This window comes from Petromyzon marinus, chromosome 62 (genome assembly GCF_048934315.1).
Source record: "Petromyzon marinus isolate PM22_M1 ecotype Great Lakes invasive population chromosome 62, UKy_Petmar_22M1.pri1.0, whole genome shotgun sequence".
Classification (NCBI taxonomy): Eukaryota; Metazoa; Chordata; class Hyperoartia; order Petromyzontiformes; family Petromyzontidae; genus Petromyzon; species Petromyzon marinus.
In genome coordinates this window covers 5,334,288-5,345,243 of record NC_133728.1, presented here as the reverse complement: position 1 = coordinate 5,345,243, position 10,956 = coordinate 5,334,288, and the positions used below count along the sequence as shown (strand labels likewise).

The 10,956-nt window shown below is 51.3% G+C and overlaps 1 protein-coding gene across 11 annotated transcripts in view; it reads right to left on the bottom strand.

Moving 5' to 3' along the window:
• LOC116955894 (lipase member H-like) overlaps positions 1 to 10,644 on the bottom strand; it is a 29,922-nt gene extending 19,278 nt beyond the window's left edge. For 2 of the 11 annotated variants that reach the window (XM_076053804.1, XM_076053810.1), the window contains exons 1-4: positions 9,707 to 10,644; positions 8,934 to 9,604; positions 4,663 to 4,911; positions 147 to 250 (exon numbers count right to left, since the gene is read on the bottom strand). In XM_076053804.1, coding sequence (XP_075909919.1) covers positions 147 to 250; positions 4,663 to 4,911; positions 8,934 to 9,018 — 438 coding nt within the window. In that variant the 5' untranslated portion in view covers positions 9,019 to 9,604; positions 9,707 to 10,644. Of the gene's footprint in view, positions 1 to 146; positions 251 to 4,662; positions 4,912 to 8,933; positions 9,605 to 9,706 lie in introns of those variants that run through there. The other 9 variants (XM_076053811.1, XM_076053812.1, XM_076053807.1 and 6 more) reach the window with 9 other exon arrangements.
• Positions 10,645 to 10,956: the final 312 nt, after the last annotated feature.

Below are 10,956 nucleotides of genomic sequence, written 5' to 3'. Positions count from 1 at the left end.
GTGCTGGTGCTGGTGGTGGTGCTGGTGGTGGTGCTGGTGGTGGTGTTGGTGGTGCGGTGTTGGTGCTGCTGGTGCTGGTGGTGCTGCTGGTGGTGGTGGTGGTGCTGGTGGTGCTGGTGGTGGTGCTGGTGGTGGTGGTGGCGCACCGCATGCAGGGTTGCCACCATGCTGTCGAGCCACACCGGCTTAGATCCGGAGATGCGGAATCCGTGGACGATGAAAGTCACTCGCCTTTCCTGCACTCCACCTACTGCATCACCAGTTTAGTGTGAGTGTGGTACGTGTTCAGTGTGAGTGTGGCACGTGTTCAGTGTGAGTGTGGCACGTGTTCAGTGGTACGTGTTCAGTGTGAGTGTGGCACGTGTTCAGTGGTACGTGTTCAGTGTGAGTGTGGTACGTGTTCAGTGTGAGTGTGGCACGTGTTCAGTGTGAGTGTGGCACGTGTTCAGTGTGAGTGTGGTACGAGTTCAGTGTGAGTGTGGTACGAGTTCGGTGTGAGTGTGGCACGTGTTCAGTGTGAGTGTGGCACGTGTTCGGTGTGAGTGTGGTACGTGTTTAGTGTGAGTGTGGCACGTGTTCAGTGTGAGTGTGGTACGAGTTCAGTGTGAGTGTGGTACGTGTTCAGTGTGAGTGTGGTACGAGTTCAGGGTTAGTGTGGTACGTGTTCAGTGTGAGTGTGGTACGTGTTCAGTGTGAGTGTGGTACGTGTTCAGTGTGAGTGTGGTACGGTTCAGCGGTACGAGTTCAGTGTGAGTGTGGTACGTGTTCAGTGTGAGTGTGGCACGTGTTCAGTGTGAGTGTGGTACGTGTTCAGTGTGAGTGTGGTACGTGTTCAGTGTGAGTGTGGCACGTGTTCAGTGTGAGTGTGGCACGGGCTCAGTGTGAGTGTGGCACGTGTTCGGTGTGAGTGTGGTACGTGTTTAGTGTGAGTGTGGCACGGGTTCAGTGTGAGTGTGGCACGTGTTCAGTGTGAGTGTGGCACGTGTTCGGTGTGAGTGTGGTACGTGTTTGGTGTGAGTGTGGCACGTGTTCAGTGTGAGTGTGGTACGAGTTCAGTGTGAGTGTGGTACGAGTTCAGTGTGAGTGTGGTACGTGTTCAGTGTGAGTGTGGTACGAGTTCAGGGTTAGTGTGGTACGTGTTCAGTGTGAGTGTGGTACGTGTTCAGTGTGAGTTTGGTACGTGTTCAGTGTGAGTGTGGTACGTGTTCAGTGTGAGTGTGGTAAGAGTTCAGTGTGAGTGTGGTACGTGTTCAGCGTGAGTGTGGTACGTGTTCAGTGTGAGTGTGGTACGTGTTCAGTGTGAGTGTGGTACGTGTTCAGTGTGAGTGTGGTACGTGTTCAGTGTGAGTGTGGTACGTGTTCAGTGTGAGTGTGGTACGTGTTCAGTGTGAGTGTGGTACGTGTTCAGTGTGAGTGTGGTACGTGTTCAGTGTGAGTGTGGTACGTGTTCAGTGTATGTGGTACGTGTTCAGTGTGAGTGTGGTACGAGTTCAGTGTGAGTGTGGTACGTGTTCAGTGTGAGTGTGGTACGTGTTCAGTGGTACGTGTTCAGTGTGAGTGTGGTACGGGTTCAGTTTGAGTGTGGTACGTGTTCAGTGTGAGTGTGGTACGAGTTCAGTGTGAGTGTGGTACGTGTTCAGTGTGAGTGTGGTACGAGTTCAGTGAGAGTGTGGTACGTGTTCAGTGGGAGTGTGGTACGAGTTCAGAGTGAGTGTGGTACGAGTTCAGTGTGAGTGTGGTACGTGTTCAGTGAGAGTGTGGTACGAGTTCAGTGGTACGAGTTCAGAGTGAGTGTGGTAAGAGTTCAGTGTGAGTGTGGTACGTGTTCAGTGTGAGTGTGGTACGTGTTCAGTGGTACGTGTTCAGTGTGAGTGTGGTACGTGTTCAGTGTGAGTGTGGTACGTGTTCAGTGTGAGTGTGGTACGTGTTCAGTGGTGCGTGTTCAGAGTGAGTGTGGTACGGGTTCAGTGTGAGTGTGGTACGTGTTCAGTGTGAGTGTGGTACGAATTCAGTGTGAGTGTGGTACGTGTTCAGCGTGAGTGTGGTACGTGTTCAGTGTGAGTGTGGTACGTGTTCAGTGTGAGTGTGGTACGTGTTCAGTGTGAGTGTGGTATGTGTTCAGTGTGAGTGTGGTACGTGTTCAGTGTGAGTGTGGTACGAGTTCAGTGTGAGTGTGGTACGAGTTCAGTGTGAGTGTGGTACGTGTTCAGTGGTACGGGTTCAATGTGAGTGCAGTACAGCAGCGGTGGATGGGGCGGGGGAAGAACAACAATCTCAACAACAACAACAACAATAATAAATTTTAGATGATGATGATCTCTATTTTTTTCAAGTGGCGTCAATCGCTCCCCCTGGCTTCCTGATAACCGGAAGGGAAGAGAGCGTTCCAGACGGCCGCAGGAGCGGAGCGATCGGAAAGCGCCGCGCGACGACACGGTTGGAGCGCCGACCTTCGCCAAAATTGTAGTGTATAGTGTAGTGTATAGTAGTGTAGTGTATAGTGTAGTGTATAGTGTAGTGTATAGTGTAGTGTGTAGTGTATAGTGTAGTGTATAGTGTAGTGTGTAGTGTAGTGTGTAGTGTAGTGTGTAGTGTAGTGTATAGTGTAGTGTATAGTAGTGTACTGTATAGTGTAGTGTATAGTGTAGTGTGTAGTGTAGTGTATAGTGTAGTGTATAGTAGTGTAGTGTATAGTGTAGTGTAGTGTATAGTGTAGTGTATAGTGTAGTGTGTAGTGTAGTGTGTAGTGTAGTGTATAGTAGTGTAGTGTATAGTGTAGTGTATAGTGTAGTGTGTAGTGTAGTGTGTAGTGTAGTGTATAGTGTAGTGTATAGTGTAGTGTATAATAGTGTAGTGTATAGTGTAGTGTATAGTGTAGTGTGTAGTGTATAGTGTAGTGTATAGTGTAGTGTGTAATGTAGTGTATAGTGTAGTGTATAGTGTAGTGTATAGTGTAGTGTGTAGTGTAGTGTATCGTGTAGTGTGTAGTGTATAGTGTAGTGTATAGTGTAGTGTATAGTGTAGTGTATAGTGTAGTGTATAGTGTAGTGTAGTGTATAGTGTAGTGTATAGTGTATTGTGTAGTGTAGTGTATAGTGTAGTGTAAAGTGTAGTGTAGTGTATAGTGTAGTGTATAGTGTAGTGTATAGTGTTGTAGTGTAGCGTATAGTGTAGTGTAGTGTATAGTGTAGTGTATAGCGTAGTGTGTAGTGTAGTGTGTAGTGTAGTGTGTAGTGTAGTGTATAGTAGTGTATAGTGTAGTGTATAGTGTAGTGTATAGTGTAGTCTATAGTGTAGTGTATAGTGTAGTGTACAGTGTAGTGTTTCTAGCATCTCAAAGGGCCACGTGATGCGGTGACCTCCGTCAATGATCGACGCTTGGCCAATAGCCGCTACCGCCGCTGCTGCCGTGACCACCAGCTGGTGGGTGGCCATTCTCACTGCGTCGGCGTAAAGTCAGTCCCCATGTCCCCGTGTCTCTGTCCCCGTGTCCCCGTGTCTCTGTGTCCCCGTGTCTCTGTCCCCGTGTCCCCGTGTCTCCGTGTCCCCGTGTCTCTGTCTCCGTGTCCCCGTGTCTCCGTGTCTCCGTGTCCCCGTGTCCCCGTGTCTCCGTGTCCCCGTGTCCCCGTGTCTCCGTGTCCCCGTGTCCCCGTGTCTCCGTGTCCCCGTGTCTCTGTCCCCGTGTCTCCGTGTCCCCGTGTCTCTGTCTCCGTGTCCCCGTGTCTCCGTGTCCCCGTGTCTCTGTCCCCGTGTCCCCGTGTCTCCGTGTCCCCGTGTCCCCGTGTCTCCGTGTCCCCGTGTCTCCGTGTCCCCGTGTCTCCGTGTCCCCGTGTCCCCGTGTCCCCGTGTCTCCGTGTCCCCGTGTCCCCGTGTCCCCGTGTCTCTGTGTCCCTGTGTCCCCGTGTCTCCGTGTCCCCGTGTCTCCGTGTCCCCGTGTCTCTGTCCCCGTGTCCCCGTGTCTCCGTGTCCCCGTGTCTCTGTCCCCGTGTCCCCGTGTCTCCGTGTCCCCGTGTCTCTGTCCCCGTGTCCCCGTGTCTCTGTCCCCGTGTCTCTGTCCCCGTGTCCCCGTGTCCCCGTGTCCCCGTGTCTCCGTGTCCCCGTGTCTCTGTCCCCGTGTCCCCGTGTCCCCGTGTCTCCGTGTCCCCGTGTCTCCGTGTCCCCGTGTCCCCGTGTCCCCGTGTCTTTGTCTCCGTGTCCCCGTGTCTCCGTGTCCCCGTGTCTCTGTCCCCGTGTCCCCGTGTCTCTGTGTCCCCGTGTCTCTGTCCCCGTGTCTCCGTGTCCCCGTGTCTCTGTCTCCGTGTCTCCGTGTCCCCGTGTCTCTGTCTCCGTGTCCCCGTGTCTCCGTGTCCCCGTGTCTCTGTCTCCGTGTCCCCGTGTCTCCGTGTCCCCGTGTCTCTGTCCCCGTGTCCCCGTGTCTCCGTGTCCCCGTGTCTCTGTCTCCGTGTCCCCGTGTCTCCGTGTCCCCGTGTCTCCGTGTCCCCGTGTCTCTGTCCCCGTGTCCCCGTGTCTCCGTGTCCCCGTGTCTCTGTCCCCGTGTCCCCGTGTCTCTGTCCCCGTGTCTCTGTCCCCGTGTCCCCGTGTCCCCGTGTCCCCGTGTCCCCGTGTCAATGTGTCCCCGTGTCCCCGTGTCCCCGTGTCCCCGTGTCCCCGTGTCTCCCCTACCGGACGAGGGCACCGTGGCTGCTGAGAGGAGCTTCCCGGCGGCGCTGACGTTGAGGAGGACGCCACAAGCGTGGCGGTGACCCGCCGGATAGAGCAGGAAGCGAACCTTCACCTCAGTGCCCCTGAAGGCGTCTCCCAAATCCAACTTGGAGAAGTCGCTGCACTCTTCCTCCGTGGCAGCTGCTGCTCTTCGTCCACCTCCTTCACCGCCACCGCCACCTCCTCCACTTTCGTCTCCATCTTCTGCCGCTCCACCACCCAAAAGACAAAGATTCACACGCCCAGCCGTTCACAGTGTTGATTTGAAGCTTTCGTCACCGCAGGAATTCATGCTCTTTGGTTCTTTCGGTAAAGTCACGTAGGTTAGTAAAAAAATGAAATAGCTAACCGCTGCACCACCACTCCACCACCACCATCGCCCACACTCGCACGACCGTGCCATCGACATTATCATCAGCTGCGGGGCATGGCCAAAACAATATACGGGGCATGGCCAAAATAATATACGGGGCATGGCCAAAATAATATACGGGGCATGGCCAAAACAATATACGGGGCATGGCCAAAATAATATACGGGGCATGGCCAAAATAATATACGGGGCATGGCCAAAATAATATACGGGGCATGGCCAAAACAATATACGGGGCATGGCCAAAATAATATACGGGGCATGGCTAAAATAATATACGAGGCATGGCCAAAACAATATACGGGGCATGGCCAAAATAATATACGAGGCATGGCCAAAATAATATACGGGGCATGGCCAAAATAATATACGGGGCATGGCCAAAATAATATACGAGGCATAGCCAAAATAATATACGGGGCATGGCCAAAACAATTTACGGGGCATGGCCAAAACAATATACGGGGCATGGCCAAAATAATATACGGGGCATGGCCAAAACAATATACGGGGCATGGCCAAAATAATATACGAGGCATGGCCAAAATAATATACGGGGCATGGCCAAAATAATATACGGGGCATGGCCAAAATAATATACGGGGCATGGCCAAAATAATATACGGGGCATGGCCAAAATAATATACGGGGCATGGCCAAAATAATATACGGGGCATGGCCAAAACAGCGAAAAATGTGCAATTTTTCTATCTACGTGACTTTACCGAAATGACAAAAGAATATTTTAACAGACCACTCGGGGCAAGCGCTGTCAGCGAGTAGCAGCACCCTATGAAGGCCGCAATGTGACACACACCAGGAGGTGCATCCCCGTCAAACTCCTAATCAGTGTCCCTACCTAATTACAGACCAATTCACAACCTTATTATTAAAAGCTCAACATTCATCCTACAAAGTCCCATCGCAAGGGAGAAACACAAACAGAGAGAAAAACGTGTTTTTGCCACGTATTGAAACGGCCGTTCGCAGTATGGATCTGAAAACTCAATTTCCCTGTAAAAGAATACGGGGAAAACTGTGTGGGCCCACACAGTCTGGGGGTGGGTGGCCAGAACCACCACACCCAGTAGACAGAGACACACGCACACACGTGTACACACACACGCGCACACACACACACGCACACACGCGCACATGCACACACGCACACAAAGTTAAAGATCCCCCGTGTAGCCTGTAACAGACTGTTGGGGCAAGTGCTGTTAGCGAGCACCTATGAAGGCCGGCACGGCACACGAGGGGGTGGGTGGGTGGCCAGCACCACGCCCGGCCGCCTTTGTCTCCCCAGTGGTGATGTTTACTACACGCCGCACCAGGTGACTCATTTGAGGCTGAGTCGACCTAGGGGAGGCCCATGACCGGTTCAGATAATCGTCACTGGGTGTTGGCCGTGAACGGGAGTCGAACTCGGGTGCCTGTTTTGGTAGCGCAGCTTTAGCTCGCTAACCGCTGCACCACCGCTCCACCACAACCGCCCACTCACGCACGCACGTGCCATCGCCATCATCATCATCTGTGGGGCATTGCCAAAACAATATACGGGGCATGGCGAAAACAACAATATCTAGGGGGCATGTCCAAAACAATATACGGGGCATGGGCCAAATAATAGACTGTATAGGGGGCATGTCCAAAACAATATATGGCGCATATACTTTCTGAGGCATCCATTGTGTCGCGGCAATGTTACGCAACTCCAGATGACCATATCACTCACCGCCTCCGCGTGCAGAAGGATACATTTACTAAAATAATGAGCCAGGAATATGTGTCCCCCGCGCGTGACGTCACTTCACGTGAGCCCCGCCCCCCCCCCCCTCATTAATAATCATGAGCGGGTGACGTCACTCCACATGCCGCACCCCTCCCCAATAACCACGAGGGGGTGACGTCACTCCACATGCCGCACCCCTACATACACATGACATAGTGTATGTATACATACACATGGCACATGGTGTATGTATACATACACATGACACATGGTGTATGTATACATACACATGGCACATGGTGTATGTATACATACACATGACACAGTGTATGTATACATACACATGACACATGGTGTATGTATACATACACATGACGCATGGTGTATTTATACATACACATGACACATGGTGTGTGTATACATACACATGACACAGTGTATGTATACATACACATGGCACATGGTGTATGTATACATACACATGGCACAGTGTATGTATACATACACATGGCACAGTGTATGTATACATACACATGACGCATGGTGTATGTATAATACACATGACACATGGTGTATGTATACATACACATGACGCATGGTGTATTTATACATACACATGACACATGGTGTGTGTATACATACACATGACACAGTGTATGTATACATACACATGGCACATGGTGTATGTATACATACACATGGCACAGTGTATGTATACATACACATGGCACATGGTGTATGTATACATACACATGACGCATGGTGTATGTATACATACACATGACACATGGTGTATGTGTACATACACATGACACAGTGTATGTATACATACACATAGCACATGGTGTATGTATACATACACATGGCACAGTGTATGTATACATACACATGGCACATGATGTATGTATACATACACATGACACATGGTGTATGTATACATACACATGACACAGTGTATGTATACATACACATGGCATAGTGTACGTATACATACACATAGCACATGGTGTATGTATACATACACATGACACAGTGTGTATGTATACATACACATGGCACAGTGTATGTATACATACACATAGCACATGGTGTATGTATACATACACATGGCACATGGTGTATGTATACATACACATGACACAGTGTATGTATACATACACATGACACAGTGTGTATGTATACATACACATGACACAGTGTGTATGTATACATACACATAGCACATGGTGTATGTATACATACACATGACACAGTGTACGTATACATACACATGACACAGTGTACGTATCCATACACGTAGCACATGGTGTATGTATACATACACATGACACATGGTGTATGTATACATACACATGACACAGTGTACGTATACATACACATAACACAGTGTACGTATACATACACATAGCACATGGTGTATGTATAGGGTTAGAGTGAGGGTCAGGGTTAGAGTGAGGGTCAGAGTCAAGGTTAGAGTGAGGGTCAGGGTCAGGGTTAGAGTGAAGGTCAGGGTCAGGGTTAGAGTGAGGGTCGGGGTCAGGGTTAGAGTGAGGGTCAAGGTTAGAGTGAGGGTCAGGGTTAGAGTGAGAGTCAGGGTCAGGGTTAGAGTGAGGGTCAGGGTCAGGGTTAGAGTGAGGGTCAGGGTCAGGGTTAGAGTGAGGGTCAGGGTCAGGGTTAGAGTGAGGGTCAGGGTCAGGGTTAGAGTGAGGGTCAGGGTTAGAGTGAGGGTCAGGGTCAGGGTTAGAGTCAGGGTCAGGGTAAGAGTGAGGGTCAGAGTCAGGGTTAGCGTCAGGGTTAGAGTCAGGGTTAGGGTAAGAGTGAGGGTCAGGGTTAGAGTGAGGGTCAGGGTTAGAGTGAGGGTGAAGGTTAGAGTGATGGTTGTGGTTGAGGGTTATGGATATGGTGAGGGTGTGGTGAGGGTGAGGGTGTGGTGAGGGTGAGGGTGTGGTGAGGGTGAGGTGAGGGTAAGGGTTGTGGATGTGGTGAGGGTGTGGTGAGGGTGTGGTGAGGGTGAAGTGAGGGTAAGGGTTGTGGATGTGGTGAGGGTGTGGTGAGGGTGTGGTGAGGGTGAGGATGTGGTGAGGGTGTGGTGAAGGTGAGGTTTGGAGCTGCCGCTCTGCTCACCCGAGGCTGCGATGGTGAGCGCCACCCAGCAGCACAGGAGCATAAGGAAACTCACCACGCGCAAACTCACCACCCCAACAGACATGGCCGCTGTCTCTACTCACCACCAACACTCCCAACTCTCTACTCACAGAGACTCACCACCAACACTCCCCACTCTCTACTCACAGAGACTCACCACCAACACTCCCAACTCTCTACTCAGAGAGACTAACCACCAACACTCCCCACTCTCTACTCACAGAGACTCACCACCAACACTCCCAACTCTCTACTCACAGAGACTCACCACCAACACTCCCAACTCTCTACTCAGAGAGACTCACCACCAACACTCCCAACTCTCTACTCACAGAGACTCACCACCAACACTCCCAACTCTACTCACAGAGACTCACCACCAACACTCCCCACTCTCTACTCACAGAGACTCACCACCAACACTCCCACTCTCTACTCACAGAGACTCACCACCAACACTCCCCACTCTCTACTCACAGAGACTCACCACCAACACTCCCAACTCTCTACTCAGAGAGACTCACCACCAACACTCCCCACTCTCTACTCACAGAGACTCACCACCAACACTCCCCAACTCTCTACTCACAGAGACTCACCACCAACACCCCCAACTCTCTACTCACAGAGACTCACCACCAACACTCCCACTCTACTCAGAGAGACTCACCACCAACACTCCCACTCTCTACTCAGAGACTCACCACCAACACTCCCACTCTACTCAGAGACTCACCACCAACACTCCCCACTCTCTACTCACAGAGACTCACCACCAACACTCCCCACTCTCTACTCACAGAGACTCACCACCAACACTCCCAACTCTACTCACAGAGACTCACCACCAACACTCCCCACTCTCTACTCACAGAGACTCACCACCAACACTCCCACTCTACTCAGAGAGACTCACCACCAACACTCCCCACTCTCTACTCACAGAGACTCACCACCAACACTCCCACTCTACTCAGAGACTCACCACCAACACTCCCACTCTCTACTCACAGAGACTCACCACCAACACTCCCCAACTCTCTACTCACAGAGACTCACCACCAACACCCCCAACTCTCTACTCACAGAGACTCACCACCAACACCCCCAACTCTCTACTCACAGAGACTCACCACCAACACTCCCCAACTCTCTACTCACAGAGACTCACCACCAACACCCCAACTCTCTACTCACAGAGACTCACCACCAACACTCCCCAACTCTCTACTCACAGAGACTCACCACCAACACTCCCACTCTACTCAGAGACTCACCACCAACACTCCCCACTCTCTACTCACAGAGACTCACCACCAACACTCCCCAACTCTCTACTCACAGAGACTCACCACCAACACCCCCAACTCTCTACTCACAAAGACTCACCACCAACACTCCCCACTCTCTACTCACAGAGACTCACCACCAACACTCCCCACTCTCTACTCACAGAGACTCACCACCAACACTCCCCACTCTCTACTCACAGAGACTCACCACCAACACTCCCCACTCTCTACTCACAGAGACTCACCACCAACACTCCCCACTCTCTACTCAGGTGGTGGCGGTGGTGGTGATCGACTTCTCTACGTGTGGATGTGGTGGATAGCTCTACGTGTGGTGGTGGTGGTGGTGGATAGCTTCTGGCCAGTCAACTCTCCCGACAGTTGTCCCCTTTCCCGAGTGACAGAGTTAATCATTGTCAGCCTGGGGAGACGAGCAAACACGCTCCGTGTAAACATCGACCTCCTGCACTTACATTCTGCAGATGTAGATGCCACTGGTTCTTCACGTTCTATAGATGTAGATTCCACTGGTTCTTCACGTTCTGCAGATGTGGATGCCACTGGTTCTTCACGTTCTGCAGATGTCGATGACACTGGTTCTTTACGTTCTGCAGATGTAGATGCCACTGGTTCTTCACGTTCTGCAGATGTAGATGCCACTGGTTCTTCACGTTCTGTAGATGTAGATGCCACTGGTTCTTCACGTTCTG